Source organism: Mastacembelus armatus, chromosome 7 (assembly GCF_900324485.2).
Source record: "Mastacembelus armatus chromosome 7, fMasArm1.2, whole genome shotgun sequence".
Classification (NCBI taxonomy): Eukaryota; Metazoa; Chordata; class Actinopteri; order Synbranchiformes; family Mastacembelidae; genus Mastacembelus; species Mastacembelus armatus.
The window spans coordinates 23549098-23566667 of NC_046639.1; the positions used below are offsets into that span (position 1 = coordinate 23549098).

The window sequence follows — 17570 nt, forward strand, 5'->3', positions numbered from 1 at the left end:
CACTATCTCACAGTATTAACAAGAGATCAGGGGAGAAATCAGATTAGAAAAAGAGGCGAATTGGCAACACAGATATTGCAGAATATGATCCCGTACATTTCATAAAACGAGTGACATTACATGAGACTAAGCTCATAATGACCTTCCTTTTAATAGACAGGTCAGGGTACAGTAATCTGATTTAGCATAATCTCCTACAATCTCTGATAAATGCTTACGGCATGTATCTCTGAGAGGTCAGATCCTGTTGGTTTGTTTTGAGGCATTGCTGACATCTACTGTTCAAATACACATGACCAAGTTCATTTACAGTAGTGCACACAGAGTTTATGAAGATGTAATGATTTAATATGATGGAGTAAGTCTGCAAAAAAATCTGGATGAGAAACCTAAATAAGGCTCTGTTGGCCATATCTACTGATGTGATTGTAGCATTCAGATATCAGCCAGTAAGTTTCATCCACAAGATGTTCAAAGGATGATTTTTATGACATATCTAACACAGACAAACTCTGGTGCTGCTTTTTTCCCTCTGTTGTTTATGATATTTACTGAGAACATGCACAAATATTTATAAATTTGATGAACTAAATGAACTGTGCAACAACAGAAGTACTTATCTGGTGATTTTCCAAAGTGCTAAAGTTAAATAGTGACCTATGCATTTCTGTATGGTAACACTGATACTAACATTTTTGAATGTTAAACTGAATAGTGGTATATAGTAGTAGTATTTAGGTTTCAGTAGTTATATATTGTAAATATCATGAAGAATTATCAGCCCACTACTAATGGTATTGATGCCACTGGTGTTACTATTTCATCCAATTGCTTCTGCAGAGCCAAATACTGCTACTAATCCTATATGATAATCTATGCCTAATCAATAAGTTATAATTTCATTGGCCTTTATATTAAATCAGTGTCCCCACAAACACACTGTACATTGTTTAACCTCAGTGTGAATTCTGCTTCCTTTCACTTCATGTTTACAGTACCAGCAGTACTACAGTATATACATCTGCTGGCTTACATCAGCTGACACACCCTTAACTGTGATATAAAGCAGCTACACATCCACCCCCTGGTGGTGGAAAAAGGTGTATACAGTAAAGTGCTCATTAAATTACAGTACTGTTACAGATTGGTCTTAAAAAGGACTCTGTTCGTGCCTAAAAGCCATTTAGACATACCTTTATTATGATGACTTGATATTGTTCTGCTTTGGAAACAACTCTTACTAGTCTTTTGAAAAGAAACTTTCATTTTAACACAAATGCAGCAATCCACCAAAGCTTTGTTCTTGTCGTTCTGCTGAGGCCTGAAAGCTAAAATAATTAAAATAATAATAATGGGAAGAATAAGAAGAATGGAAGCTATAGAGCCACTGGATGGCAGAATGAAATGGTTCAAATTAAATAATCCACCTTTAATAATTACATTAAAATCATAAATATTCAATTAATTTGTAAATGCTGCCAATATATCATGTCTTTGTGCATTGTTTCACTGTGTTTGTGCTGTGTTTGCAGATTTGCCACTGGCTGGAATCCATGTACTGTTGAGGTCAGTCAGGTGGTTGAGACCAAAGCCATCAAGGTGATTCTGTAAACAGTCATCTCATCCCCCTTCAAGGTAAGTGCCACACATGTCTGCATCACCTCATAGGGCTGAAACACATACATATATTCAATAAGCAAGTGCAGTGTGCTCATAAATAACCAAATTAATAAATCATCAGACATTTTTTGTCTATCTCAAAATTCTGTTTTTGGCAGTATGTAATTAAATTTTTACTTAAAGATGTGTTTTAATTTTTGACGACTAATGTAACTAATTATAAAGTGCCTTCAATCATAATTCGTTATTATTTTACAACATAAAAATACATTAGCCATGCAGCACTGCACTGCATTCGTTGTAGAGATTGTTGCATTCAAAATCCCCACTGACACTGACACTGATTTGTGCAAGCATTTCTTTATGGACTTTTCTGTAAAGGATGTTTTCCTACTCCAGTAATAGTAACAAAATCCCTCTCCTCCTGACCTTGTAGCCACTCTGGGGGGTCCATGTAACAGTAATAGTGCGTTTGTCTCCAATCTCCATGCTGCCTTTGCTGGGATCCACACTGAAGCCCAGCTGCTGCAGGGATGCCACATCATCCCAATAAAACTCACCACTCTGAAACACAGAGAAAAGGTTTGTCCAAAGAGAAATTCAGGACAAAACTCACATACAGTGCTAGTCTTTTTTTTACCCCACCAATCCTTTACCTTGAAAATGGTTTGGCATGCATAAAGCTGTTAAATGCTTCACTTTTTGCCTCAAAATGTTTCGGTTTGTAATCTGGAAGTAGTTGCACTGTGTTCACTTTTTTGCTTTCGTTTCTATCACTTAAAAAAACACTGTGAATCTCTAAGCAGTAATACAAGTCATTCTTTCTGGAGAGACCTAGAGAACAGCATAGTTAGAAGAGTAAGACTGGTGGTGGGTGATTGCATACTACTACTGTTGACATTACTGTTATTACTATCATATGGACAACGTGATGCAAGATTAAAAAACACAACACAAGTTTGAGACAGTAATGTATAATAATAATATAACTTATAGAAGTTGAAAGTATAACATACATTATCATAATGAAATTTAATTGTATAAGGTTTTGTGATCATTTACGTGGTATCAGTCAATTATATATCTGAGTTAACCCTTTTGCCTCTGTTGTTTGGAATATTTGGACATCAGTGTCTGGTGATATCACAGTACCTTCTTACTGGGCTGTGTGGAGCGGATGCAACCCACTTGCAGCTCCCTCACTGCAGGTATGATGGCACCACTACTGTATCTAGCTCGCAGTTTCAACAGCACAGGGATGCTGGGCTTTTCCACCACCTCCGATTCTGATAAATAGAAAGGATTGTATTAGCAGTTTTAAAGGTTTTAGTACATTCACTACAAATCATGCATTGATTCACTTCACTTCAATGTAGCAGCAACCATATTTGGTGGAATCGGTTCATTTACATCTCAGCTAAACATTTTAAATAATGCTGAAGTAATTTAGAAGGTCAGGCAGACTTTGGCCCAGACAGAAATATCTACTACTAATAAATACTGGATAGATTATTATGAAGATGTATATAGACATTCATAAACCCATAAATGATTAGCCATAATAAATGTGGTGATCATCTTTTTCTGTAGTGCCATCATGTGCTTTTAAGTGAACTGTCAACTAGACATTTTTGCACTTTGTACTTTAAAAGGGGCAAATATAGTGCAAAAATAGGTGAGGACACCCGATGCAAACATGATTTGGTGTATCCTGGGTAGTAGGATATAGGAAAAATATATGCAGAAATCCAGAAAACAGTCATAAAAATAAGCAAATACACCATTATGGACCTTCAGCTTCATCTTTCAAGACACATCTAATGCACAGATATCACAATGTAAGTTGGCTGTCAATGGCAGGGTTTCTAATAGATAAGATAGCATCCTTTTTCTAATAGGAGTCCTGTTTCTGTGACACAGTCAAAGCAAAGCTAAATGTCTTAGCCAGCAGCTAAGATTAGATTTATTTTGACTACCATGGTATGTTTTAATATAGTGTTAAAAAAGCACAACTTAGCTATGGCTATAAAGTCTTTGTACAGAACATTAGTTGGATACATTATATTGTAACTATGTCAACTGCATTGTCCCTATTAAATAAATGAAGAAATAAATAAAATAAACAGTACTTTTCATGGACAGACACCTCTTTGATTTATGAAAATTTACTGTAACCCTGTCTGCAAGCCCATTTTCACACATTGATTTCGTGGTAAAATGTGATCTTACTGCTGATGACAAACACATGGGCTGTCAGCATGCTATGATCAGCATAAATTACCATGCCACATATGCTGCCCTTGCCTGCATAAATCATGGAATGTGTGGATGTTAATAGTCATTTTTATAGTGTCAGTGCCAGAGATTCCTCTTTTTAGCACCTTCAGTATCTTAAAGAGGGGGCTTAAATTTCAATCAATTTCCATGCATCATTTTCATAGATAAACAGCACACACAATACTATGATTTCCATTATTCTATGTCGAATTTGAAGCCTTTGATACTGTACCTGTACCATGTTGAGGATGACTAGTTTTCAGTGGAGGGAGGAGGGATTCAATGGGTACTTTCAGCAGATCTCCTCCAAATAGATACATGTTACGTGAAGTGGCTGCACCCTTCAGATCCATCATACATATTTTACTCTGGGAGACAGACATGGGGCAGGTTTTAGGTTGTTACGTCATGAAGACCAGTGTGAATGTACAGGGTGCAATATGCACATCATGACAACAAAACATTTTGGAAGGACACAATTTTATCTGGACTGTGTGATTATTTGTAGAGCTAGTGATTAAGGCCAATGTCATGTTGAGTAAAGAAATATAAAGTGTGTGTGAGTCAGTGTGTTGTGTCCTGCTGACCTTATTCTTTAGCTCTATGGTGAGTCTGTCAGAGTAGTTGACAGATGGGTGGTCAGGCTGAAAGGTGATACTGATGTCCTGAGTTTGTCCTGGACCAATGCTGCCCTGTATTGGCACCACACTGAATACACTTAGGCTGCTATAGTTCTGGGTTCCTGTACAGTATACAAAAGATATAGCTATTATTACTATACCTTTTATTGTTGCATTGTATCTGCTACAAGTACAATGGTTAAAGATGATGTAACATTGTTTATGGCTGTAGTCTGGATGTTGTAATAAGTTTAATGTCAGATCTCACAGTCGTCCATGATGCTTCTTATTCAGATATAAGGGGGCTCTAGTTAGTATATTACATATATTTATGCCACGTTAATGACATTACAAAGGAGGAGCTTACAAAACACTTTCTTCAGCTGGATAATGAATGATTTTCCTCTAAGGCTAACAACTAACTGACATATACAGATATATATATATATATATATATATATATATATACATACTGTGATAAAAACAATAATTACTATATAAGCTCTAAAGAGTGGACACAAGTGTCAAAGAATAAGTAGAACTCTGTCTCTTTTGGATCTCTAGCAGTCAGGTTCCCTGGTGAATCAGTACAGCATTAATTACAACTTACCCACAGTAGGCTGAATGTGTGAGTCTGTGTAGCTGCCCAGCAGGAAGGGAACACTATCAGCTCCACCCTGAGGCCTGGAAGGAGACAGACTGGCCAACAGCACCTTGAAATCTACTGACACCGCAGAGTTGTTTTGCAGCTACGAGCAAAAGAGGGTGTGATGTCATTACCGAGACTATAATCAGTGCATAACAGCCAACACACTCATATTTCTGGATTTGATTCTTTGATCTTCACAACCAACAATATGTTATCTTACTTAATTTTTCTTGGTAGCTGTTGACTAACCTTCAGGACCTGTGAGGCACTCTCATTCTCCAACACATAGCCAAAGTCAAGCAGACCACCCTGGTGGGACAAGGTAACAGCAGGAACCACACCTTCTCCACATAGAGTCATCTCCAGGGTCATTTTTTGGTTATGCACCTCCAGAGTCTCACAGTACTAGAGAATGGTAGAGGGTGGCTGGGCAAAGTTTTACTCAATATTCATTATGTTGTTAGTTCCTAAAGAGTCTTTAATGTGGTTTGTCATTTGTGAGGTACAGTTATAAATGGATATACAGGGGATGTAATAATAATTTTGTATAATTAACTAGTAAGAAAGGTGTGACACTGGTGATATGCTTACATGTTTATTAAGATATAGTAATTCAATGTTTTCACCCACTTTTTTCTCCTGAGTTGGACTGAAGGCCAGTACCAAAATGTGTTTTTCTCCAGGTCTTATGCTTCTGAGAGCATTAAGAAGGGAAAAAGGACCAAATATATTCAGGATCGATGACCTCAGCTTAGAAATGGTCAAGGAATTATTATTCTTATTATTCTTTTCTTGTTATTATTATTGTATAGTATATAGTAGCATGTAGTACTTGATGTACTGGATGCAAAATGAACTGGTATAAAGAGATAACATTAATAAGTTGTGAACACATAAAATATTAAATACTGTATTGAGTATTATGATTTTGGGTTTCACTGTATATTTTTGCAGTATAATACTACTTAGGCACATATGTTGTTAATCAAGGAAATTGAATAAGGAAACATTATGCTAAGAAATATAAACTTTTTACCTTAATGCATTTTTTGGCACAATGTCCCCTTGATATAGGATCATTTCATTTGGCCAGGTTTTGAGAACTCTGTCTGTGAGTAGTACACACTCACATAGGAAACATATTGAAATATACTGCAGGGACTCTGCAGAAGACTTTTATACACTAACCATATTGAGAAATAATTAATGTACTGTAATTAGTAAAAATCCTGTAAGTGAAGTGGACCTGTTGCCTAAAATCCATCTTTCTAATGATTGCAGTTATGTTTAGGGGTCAGGGTTATCAAATGTTCACATTATCCATTTGTCATGAAGTATGTAGGAGAAAGGATACATCCAAAGATTCCTTTGAAATGTTTTGAACTGTAAAACTTTTTAGAGCTTTCTCTCCTAAAAACAGAATACACAAACAATCAATACATACAAAAAGATAGTTAGTTGAATTCACACCTACAGTATGTGATGAATCACCAAGCTTATATTATACTTCAGCATTTGAAGTGACTCACCCACTGCCACCTGGTGGAAGTCTATTATATTGTGGCCACTGTTGGATATTACCACCAGAGGGGGCTGTACAGCAGGACACTGCAGCTTCAAATACAGAGTATTGAAGGGACTGTAGAGAGGTTGGACAAGACTAGGATATAATAATCTGGGTATTCAAACAGCAAATCAACCCGCAATACAGGTTTACTAATAAAACTATTAAATAGGCAAACATTATAACAAGAAGAAAAGAATGGAGGAAGAGACCAACAAAAAATTATTTTAAAATTTTGTAACATGCAGCAAAAAATTACTTAAAATGCCAAGGGCTTTAAAGAAATACTTTTAGAAATCTAGACATTTCTCACTTTCTTAAGTGTGAAATGAAAAGATTAATACCAATCTCATATGTCTATTGTAAATATGAAGCTACTGCTAGCAGTTTGTTCCATTAGCTTAGCACACAGACCGTAAACAAAGGGGATATAACAGGGTCTACAGTGTGTGGAGCAGCTGACTAAGTGTTACCTCCATGCTTGCTGGGCTTGTCTGTCTTCCTTTGGAGGGTCTCCATCTGATATGAAGCAGGGAATGGTGTACTCACGGTAGTGTTGGGTGAAGGAATACAGCAGAGAGGTCCTCGCCTCCTCATACAACTGTGAACTTGAATAAAGAGACACCACATATCAATAAACTGCCTTTACTGTCCAAAACCTTTTCATCCTGGATTTCCAGTTAAGAATGTGTATGGGAAGGCAAATTAAAAGAAATGGGAACAATGATGAAGTCACATAAGCACAAAAAAGAGAGAATGTACAAAGGATTTGCATGTAATTATATCTTATCGTTGTTGGATTTCTGTCTTCTACCATGTATTCAATCAGATACTTTCATTTTCTATAGGAATGATTTCCTGAAGGATGTGAAAGATATTTAAAGAATTAGTCTTTTTGCAGTACTACTCTTTGATGTTTGGCTACAGAATATTTACTGATGAATATTTTATTTAATTTATGATATAAAGGTACAAATAAGAAAAAAACCTACCCTGGTTGTATATCAGCCGAATTTGGTGATTCAGTTAGTTTGTCTGTCGTTGCGTCATCTGACACCTTTTCGTTCTTTGGATTGACAGATGCCTTTTTTGCTTTGCCAGGTTCCCCTGGGATGTCCTTTTTAGCCTTACAATACACATACAGAAGATGACTGATGGGTTCATACTAAGGTAAGATAAATGTAGTGGTTGCATTCTCTATAAATACCAGCATGATTATGAAAGTGAAAAAACTCAGTAAGCTGCTGGAGTTGTGTTTAGTTTAATTCCCACGTGGCAGCACAGACTGACCCTCACACCAGCAGGAGTTCACTGGTGTAGGAGGGAGTGCAGTTATACCTCCTGTTCAGCATGTCTTTTCCTTTCCAACTCCTTCTCATAGAGCAACTTGGCTCTGTGGAGGACCCGCAGCGACTCTTCTTTGATGTCCTGCTCCAAGAGTCTGGGTCTGAACGTCACCTGAATCAGACATCTCTAGGCCAGCGAAGAGATTATAAGATTAACAATATAAAAACAATGGTTGAAAATACAACAATAACAGTGAGTAATGTTGTGTGTTGTATTGTATAAAATTTCAGAATTTTTTAGAATAACAGACTTCAGCACTCTTACACTCTGGTGACTTTCAATTTAAACCTCTAATATATTTTAAAATGAAGGTTTAAATTAGTTTTGGGCAATCTTGTGTTCTGGGCTTTCTCTAGTGTGCACAAATTCAAGTGAACTCAGGACGAAAAGCTCTCTGTTTTCAAACTGCAGACTATTTACTGGTTTCTCCCAGTGGGCCTCTGCTATCCAGATGGAAAACAAATAGAATGGATTCTTTTTTTTCTATAAAAAAATGTGAGAATGCAAGGATATGTTCCCCCCTCAACTGACTTCATCTGCAATGTTGCAATAAATTGCAATGACGTTCAAAATGTCTGAATATAAAATTCAAAATAAGACAATTATTGTGTTCTGTACTCATTGAGATCAGAGCATAGACACAGCAAAATAAAAAAAATATTTCCTTCACTTTCATCAGGTATCCAGTAGAGTGCATCATTAAACTGTAATGTGGGGTGTCCCTTCAACATCAGTGCAAACATGGGAGATGTTCTATTTCACCTTTCCTGGCATCAAGTGTCCCGTGGTCGGAGTGATGCTGATGTCTGAATCCTCTGGTGGGATGAAGGAGAACAGTCTGGGCACTTCAAGAGTCACAGCTCCTGGTTGTTTGGACTGGTTGTGGTCAGTCTGACGGTTGATCAGGTGAAGTATAGCAGTGGAGTGATCACCTACTGCAGTGGCCCCAAACTGGACCAGAGAATGGGAGAGCTCTAGTGGAGGCTGGACACCCACTGCTCGGCAAGGCAGCAGGAAATCTCTGATGACATAAGAAAATAAATAGCTTAGTTCTACATGTATAAATATGGGATGCAATTGAACATCATATCCATCATTTCAAACATGGCAATGATCAAGCCAGTTTCCATAATTAAAATCAAGGTCAATCAATCAACAAAGTTATAAATAATCATTTACACACAGTTAAGGGTTACAAGTCAACCTGTTCATTCCAGACTTGCAGATGAGCTGGAAATTGTAGTCTTTGCCCTTGTTGGCACTGAAAATCAAATCAATCTCCAGGCTCTCATGTGGGAGCAGAGTACCAAAGCCATCGTTGGGCTGGACATCAACAAACTGGAGTATCATAGAAAACAAACAGCACGAAATGGTTACATTTTTAAATTAAAATTTTAAGCTTTTCTTTAATTCAAATTTCAATACACTTTATTCATCATGTGTTCAACAACAGCCATTCAATGCAGCCAGTTATTATCTCTCCATACAGGAGTCTTTAATGGTAAAGCCAGTAGTCTCTCATTCACATGTTGGATTTAGGTTCCCTGCCTAAACAAATGGCTTCAAAGAAAAACAAAGCCTCCATGTAATTCAGTGCATTTGTATGTAATTTATAACAACCTCACTGCTTATTGTAGACTGTTCACACCATATCAAAACATATCTCAAAAATGGGGAATCTATGACAGGGAGGACAGAACTCTTTGTGAAAGCACTTAATGACTACATATGAATCTCCTATAAGCCTGACACTACATTTATAATAACAATATTGTTTTCAGCAAAAATCTAACTCTTGCAACTCATACAGTACCTCAGGAATGCCCAAGAAGCCAAAGTCCTGAGGCAGCAGGGACAGGTTGGTAAGGTGAACTGTGCTCTTGACTGACTGATAAATGGAACAGTAGCCGAAGTCCACCTCAGTCTGGTCAAACTGCAGGTCTGATGAGGTCACAATTGCTTGGACTGTGAAATGGACAAGCTGCACCTGAACATACAGACAAGAAGCGTCTTTACCAACCTTTTGACATTTTTCTTTAAGTGGAACATTTCTATGACAATTAATAAAGAAGAAAGTTTGTTCTTTTTTTATATACCGTGCATTTGATCAAGTCACTCTTTAATTGATTTTATTCTACCTGAAAAGTCTGTAAAACATCATCATCATATTTGTATGGTATAATACAAAATGGTCACAGTGAAAACTGTTCAACTGTTCCCTAATATTATTCTAAATTTTTTGTTATGCATTTTCAAAAATCAGATTGAAAAAAAAAATAGCAGGAGAACAAAGACTGTAACAACATGATCACAGGACTAACATGAACTGCTGTTTCTTTCATTAAAAAAATAAGCCTTATGTCATGTTTAAGCTAAGACTGTTTTAGTCTCCTCAACCGAAATGGAACGATTCTTTTCTGCACATAGCCATCCTTGCCTCAAAGTCGCTTTTAGAAATTAAAATCTAAGCATCAAACCAGCTGCTAATGAGTGGCCTCAGCTTTTCCCTACTTATAATTATGGTAAGTTTGTTCTAGCTTTGCAGGGCAGCACGGTGTATTAGTGGTTAGCACTGCTGCCTCACAGCAAGAAGGTTCCTGGTTTGAAACCCATCAGAGGCCTTTCTGTGTGGAGTTTGCATGTTCTCCCTGTGCTTGTGTGGGTTTTCTCCAGGTTCTCTGGTTTCCTCCCACAATCCAAAAACATGTATGTCAGGTTGATTGGTGACTCTAAATTGCCCATAGGAGTGAGTGTGAGTGTGTGAGGTTGTTTGTCTCTATGTGGCCCTGTGATGGACTGGTGACCTGTCCAGGGTGGACCCCTGCCTTTCACCCAAAGAGAGCTGGGATACAGATAATGGATGGATGGATGTTTTAGCTTCGACTTCCTCCCACAGTCCACTGACATGCAGGTTAGGTTGACTGATAAGTCTAAATTGTCTGTAGGTGTGAATGTGAGTGGGGATGTTTGTCTCTCTTTGTCCTGTGATAGAATGTGAAAAATATAGAACATCACCAGACTTCAACACTCCTTTAAGGAGAAAACTACGTAATATTGTGATTTTCTGGGCATTTCTCTTTTTTTTTTAAGATGACATCCTCTTGAGGTATGTCAGTGCTCAGCAGATGACCTTGTTTATTGGTCTCTGCACCATTGCTTTCCTGGCTGTTGTGGAGTCTGGTGACCATCCTATGTGACAGTATGTGTGCTTGTATGTGTCTGTGGTGTAATGCCAGGAACTCTTGGCATGGGGCTGGGGGCAACAGCTTTGGTGCTCCACAGGAGCATCCTGGCCCAGTTTTTGGCTCCTTGTCAAAACTATGCTCCCCCCCACAATCTTCTCCTCTCCATGTCCTGGAAATGACAGAGAATAGGGGCTGGATGGGGAGGGAAAGGAAGGTGGCAATCTGGCAAGAAGACGGACCAGATTTAGATTTACTGAAAAAGAGGACTGGCATGTAGGCAACACGAATGTTTCAGCAGCTGCTCTGTGTGTTTTTTTTTTTTTAAAAAGGCTGCTGCTGACAAATTGAAGGAATTCAGTTGCTGTAAGCACTTTATTTTCCACTTTAATGGCTTCTTAATTAATGGTTTTTAAAATTTAAAACGCTAATAGAACCTTGAAGATATTTAGATTTGTATTTTTTGCAAGAACTCTCACTGAATACGACCAGTATATTACTGTAGTATATACTATATATTGTAGTAAGATATTTCTAACTATAATGAAATCTAATGTGTGTTAAGTATGGGCCACTTTACACAGGTAAAATAATTATGAAGTATCTGTCGAGAGGTCCAATCATAATAGTCCTACTCATTTTCTACACAGGCAATGTTGGGTGATTTAACAGTTGAAACACTGCTGTTTTTAAGGGACTTGTTGCAGTTTGGCTTGGCAGATTTCTTTAAATACAATGAAACTTAGGGAGAACTGGCCAGTCATATGTGTAAAGAGCTGCAGCAAATGTAAAATGCTTCCTTGATGCATCACACTGTACACACTCAAAGAGAAAAGTGAAGGAGAAAGTGAACTTGTTTAATCTGCAGTTGGATTATAAAATTAAAACCTTTGCTTAGGTGTTTATTACTAAAATGCACCTTGGAAGTTATGGATAACTTCTCTACTTTTGTTTTTATGTACACAAGCTTGTAGCTTTTACCTGAAGGATCAAATGCACCCAGGAGTGTGATCCTACTGCCAGTTACCTAAGATTTTTACATCTGAGAACCAATGATGTCTGTTTTATATGAAGACACTATTAAATTTAGAGCTTCTGATGTAAGATAATTAAAATAAATAAACCAATAGAACAATACAAAAGGTGTGTTAATACACATATCCATTCAATGAGATAAGAAAACAACACATACTATAAATTCCTGCTTCCCCAATTTGAGCTTCTGGAGACATTTCCAGTGGAACAATGTGGAATAACCTTTATGCTTGGCTTATTAGCACCCATAGAGTAACTGGGCCTTGGGGGTGGGAGATAATTTTAGTTTGTTACCAGCAAAATAGGTTACAATCTTCAGTGGTGCTGCTTCTGTTAGGGACAAAGTAGGACACAAGCCCTGTATTGCACAATAAGTACACTATTTCCAGGAGTACAGAGAGCTTTACTGTCGAGACTGTACAGTATGTATAATGTGCACACCATAGTGTGATACATACCTGCCCTGCTACCTGCACTACCATTGGAACCTCCAGCACTTCTGTATCGCTGTCAAAGAAGTTCTTGGCATCTTTGGATAAGGAGCGTCTATAATAGAGGCAAAAATGACAGGTAAAGTGTGAGAACACACTATCATGCAAAGTGGCACTCTCATAAAATGGCTTCATCTTGACATCATGAGCAGAGGAAAGCAAACAAATGCAACTGTGGTTTTAGCGATTCTGAATTTTTTTTTTCAGTACATCAGATACCAACAGTCAAAAGCCACAAGCCACTGTCAGGCTTTTCAAAACATGAAACAGATTCAGACCGTAAAGATTCATTACTTTACTTTAACCCACGACTGTAGAATTGACTCGTCAGTGAAAGCAAGAGAGAGATGCAGACTGTGCCTCCACACTACTGTAGGTTGTAGCCATGGTGATGAGAGACGTAAGTATGATTCAAAGAAGACCAGGCTTATGTAAAACTCCAGTGTCAAAGAGTATACATATCTCTCTCTATCTCTCATATATACAGTATATATATATACATAACTGCAGTGTATATATACAATAGTCAAATGCAGTTTGTAGTTCAGATCCATCACTACCCTTCACTTACTCCTGTCTTTCCCAAAGTCCTTCTCTTTTTCATGCTATTACTGGCTTTTCCTGTTTCTCTGATATCAGCTGTCTCCTCTGTCTTTCCCTCTTAACGCTCTTAATGCTGGCTGAAGGGTTAAGAGCTAATGCTGTGAATGTCAGTAGTTTTAAAGCTCTTGAGAAGTCAGTACGCTATAACCAAACCTTGCCTTCAACAAATCTCTCAGCTTCAGGGTTGAAGACAGGTTTGTGCTTCATATTTCTCAGTCCTAATTGCTGAAAGCAACTGCTATAAACATGACTCAAAGCTGGAAAATCACTTCCTAATATGACAGCATTAAATCTCAACAAAAAATGTATATTTTTTTCCTCCATAGCTTGACCAATGAGCGCAGAGGGTGTATTTAAGGAAGCACTCTTGTTCAGCCTGCTAATAGAATCGCTGCTGGAGAGTCACTCTTGAATTAGCTTGGCAGGGCAGAGTGGAAAAGCCTGGTGGGACGTCGCCAGGCCCATATGCTCGAGAGAGTTTGGTGGATGGATAGAGTTTTAGATTTATCAGTGTCCGGTACAGATTTACTTGTGTACTTTTCTTTCTTTGTGGCCAGATCATCCACAGTATCCAAAAGTAATTCTCCTCCATAGTCTTTCATGACACTATTAACTTTATGGTACTATTAAGAGAACTGTACAGCCTATCAGCCTATTTTACCAGGAACTCCATGTCCATTCTTACAAAAACTGGAAAGTCAAATCAGTAATAATTGTGAGGATCCCCTATAATCTGAGTGAAAGGCTCCAAAAACTCAAAAGACCATTAACGGGACATTTCAACTTATGGTTTGAGGAAAGTGACTGGTTTAGTGCTTCCGTTAACCAGATGGATCCATTAAAAAGTGATTACAACAAGGATTACAAAACAGATTAAGAGGCTGAGGATATTTCATTATGGGAGAAGAGGCAAAAAAAAAAAAAGCAAATGACCACAAAAGTCTCAACCAAACAGGTGAGTTTGTTTGTTTTCTTGCAACTTAATGTATCATCAAAGTTTTTGATTTTGATGTGAGTGGTAAACCAGCAGTGACTGTACAAGCAGAGATGTTCAGTGTAATCTGTAGTAAATCATCCATGTAATCTTCTTCTTATCAGCCGGAACTGCCAGGGCAGGGGACACTGCCTCACTCTTCAGAGATTAGACCTAAAACCACTCATTCAAGCGATCCTATACTAATGAGCATGACGTCACAGGTTTTCACAGCAAAAATCAGGAAACAAATTCTCCTCCAGGATTTTTTCAGTATAACAGACAGTTATACTCAAATCCTCTACATGTAATTATAATAGAGCTTATACTATATAATTTTCTCTAGAAATGGATAATTAGTTGAAGAACCTGAGATTTGTAGGTGGGATTCATACTGGGTATGGCATCTCTGCATTGCTTGTTGCCTACATTTATGAATAAAGTGACAGAAAAATAGCCACAGGCAAATATGGATGAGATAGACACAGTTTTGTAGGGTGGTCTGGCTAAGTGGATTTACAGAAATAAGAACTCTTAAGTTCCCAAATATTTTTGATTATTGTAACCGTTAACTGTTTCAAGCATCCACCACCACATTAACAGACTAACATTAACACAATATCAGGCTAAATTACCGATGTCAAACAAAATGGAAATTTAGTCATCTTATTAGGCTCTGAGTATCCATCAGAATATAATTGAGCAGCATTTCTCTTAGCTTTTGCAGAGCAGGGATTATGTAGTGTTAAGGGACAATTCTGTGGATATGTGAGGGAAACGTGTGGGCTGGATGGTGACAAATAAAAGTGGAGGAAGACAGGCAAAGAATGAAGCAAAGGATGTGGGCAGATTGAGCGCAATCCTGCAGAGCAGGAAGCAAGAATGTGCTCACCCTTTCCCAACAGGGAAGGCAAGAAGAAAACACCTGTGCAAAGAATGAAAGCTATGAGTCATTTTAGAATCTAGATTTAACAGTGTATGAGTGTGCGTGGATAAGACAGTGAGTGAAAGCAGTGTTGCTAATGAGAGTTTAGACTGGAAGACTTGGCAGTGCCATTTTAAATGACACACCACTACTGTATAAAACAGAAGCAAACCTACCAAAAATCAGCAGATTGGAAGGCAAGATCCAAGCATGAAAAAGGTGACACAAACAGGAACACACTTGCTGATATGCTGAAAACATACTTATTGCCATTCCCAGTATATTTTGCATTCATTTCCGGTGCAGGTGAAAGACACTCTTTAGGGCCTTTGGGCATCTTAGCTTTGGCTATCATTTCTATTCGTTTTGGAAACTCTGGACTCATCCAACTCAGTTTATGCTGCTCAGCATTATAATTACATTTAAGTCACAAAGAGAAGTGTTAATTTTTTTGGAAAGCTAAGTCCCTTAACAAAGGTTATTTAACAACACTAACCACTGGTCTGAAGGTATTTCCTGAAACCTCAAAACTTTTCTAACAAGCAAAATATAGTCCACGTCCTTCAGAATAAAAGTGATTCTTTGATCCCAATTTGCAACACTATCCCCTTATTCAAGCAAAAAGCAGAGTATTTCTTTGCTTGATTTATATCTGAATCAAAATTAAAATAAAAGCATGAAATTAAAACAAAATATAAAATAAGAATAAGGATATTCAACCAAGAAGAGATGAGTATTGTTTTTTTTTTTTCAGGGATACTCAATGAATTCAATCAGTTTGATCAATTGCTGAGATACGGTATGAGAACAGTATTGATATGAACTAATGGGGCAAGAAAGACAAGATATAATGTTGGGTTTCATAGAACGTCATTTTCTACAATATCTGACAAATTGTAATCAATATACAATAAACTAAACCTCATCCAATATTGTATATCTGCATATAATGTTGTACTCCCTAAGAGAAAAAAGGATTAAAGTTAACAATTTGGAAATTAGGGCTTATTAGATGGCATTTAAAGCTGTTTGCATAATCCTGTCATATTCACTTTAAATCATGTGTGTTTGCCCAAGCTAAAAAAAATAGCTAGAAAAATACTGCCAGAAAAATCTGGCACACATAGATGAGGTCATCACAGCTGTAGAAGTTGCATTTGCTTACAATTTTAAAGGTAGAACAATTTTAAACCAGCATATATTTTTGGCTGTCATAAAAATAGGTAACTGTTTGTAGGGATTTCTAAAGACATTGGGCTAGATTATATGTTTATATAACTAGATTATATGTTTGTATAACTGTTTAAGAAAAAAACCCTAACAAAGAAAAGGAAGCTAATAGAAACACAACGTTAAGCTGAAGATTTATGTGAAATGACTTATTTCTAGAGGTGTCAGTCATATATCTCAGCAATTAACCTCTTGAGTTTGACAGAACTGACAGCCAAATTCACACCGTACGGTCCAAGTTGTTATATACTAGAATTATCCATTAAGAAGAACAATGTCGTCAGTGAAAGCACAGCAAAGGTTGACGGGTGTCTTTGCTTATGTAAGAAGAATCAGGGCCAGCATGTAAGCACTGGTGGATGGTAGATGCACAGAGAACTGAGAGGAGTTTGTGAATAACAGAGAGATACATGTTGTTAAGAGGGAAAGTAAGAGAGCAGAGAGATGGAGGACTGCAGAGACAGAAATCCACAGAGGTGAGAGACCAAGAAAAAGAAAAGTATTTGTAAAAGAGTGGAAAAAGACAGCACAGAAGTGAAGGAGCGAGATAGAGAAGTGTGACACAGAGGGGGTGGGGAGGAGGTTGTAGCTGTAGCTGTGTTAGTGCTCCTGAATGCTGGCCCCCTGCAGGACACTGATTACTGTGTCCGCAACTTTTGTCATATGGGAGGAAAATGTTTTTCTGTTTTTATTTTTCCTCAGTAATATCTTCTCAGCTGTCAATACACAAAGCTGCTGAACTGTAAAGGGTAAAAAAGGATGGTGTGCAGAAGAATATTAACGCCCACGCCAATATTTTACATACTGCTCGCCTCTCAGAGTTGCCCCTGGGGGCGCCCTGTCCGCTCTCCTGGCATTCAAACCGCAGTTCAACTTCTGCTTCTCTGTCTAAATATAGAGACTGTATTATTGTGGAACAAATTATCATGTCCTTCAATGTCATTAGAAATCATTATCAGAAGCCTTCGTACTCACGATGTAGGTATGTTGAACTCCTTTATACTGACTTGCTGTTTCCACTTTTAAAATTCCAGTTTTCTTTTACCGAAAGGGA

The 17570-nt window shown here is 37.6% G+C and overlaps 1 protein-coding gene and 1 long non-coding RNA gene across 7 annotated transcripts in view; one reads left to right on the forward strand and one right to left on the reverse strand.

Moving 5' to 3' along the window:
• Nucleotides 1-271: 271 nt before the first annotated feature.
• Nucleotides 272-17570, reverse strand: part of cfap74 (cilia and flagella associated protein 74) — a 40143-nt gene continuing 22844 nt past the window's right edge. For 5 of the 6 annotated variants that reach the window (XM_026331545.1, XM_026331544.1, XM_026331546.1 and 2 more), the window contains 17 exons: nt 12753-12840; nt 9891-10064; nt 9282-9415; nt 8840-9098; nt 8069-8203; nt 7723-7856; nt 7204-7338; nt 6696-6805; nt 6521-6576; nt 5797-5916; nt 5416-5571; nt 5128-5266; nt 4485-4639; nt 4130-4265; nt 2773-2906; nt 2050-2184; nt 272-1670 (listed from right to left, as the gene is read on the reverse strand). In XM_026331545.1, the coding sequence (XP_026187330.1) occupies nt 1572-1670; nt 2050-2184; nt 2773-2906; nt 4130-4265; nt 4485-4639; nt 5128-5266; nt 5416-5571; nt 5797-5916; nt 6521-6576; nt 6696-6805; nt 7204-7338; nt 7723-7856; nt 8069-8203; nt 8840-9098; nt 9282-9415; nt 9891-10064; nt 12753-12840 (2299 nt within the window). In that variant the 3' untranslated portion in view covers nt 272-1571. Of the gene's footprint in view, nt 1671-2049; nt 2185-2772; nt 2907-4129; nt 4266-4484; nt 4640-5127; nt 5267-5415; nt 5593-5796; nt 5917-6520; nt 6577-6695; nt 6806-7203; nt 7339-7722; nt 7857-8068; nt 8204-8839; nt 9099-9281; nt 9416-9890; nt 10065-12752; nt 12841-17570 lie in introns of those variants that run through there. The other variant, XM_026331548.1, reaches the window with a different exon arrangement.
• Nucleotides 5429-8252, forward strand: LOC113145147 (uncharacterized). The gene is made up of 3 exons (XR_003297215.1): nt 5429-5488; nt 7832-7900; nt 8112-8252. It is a non-coding gene; the product is annotated as an uncharacterized LOC113145147 (long non-coding RNA).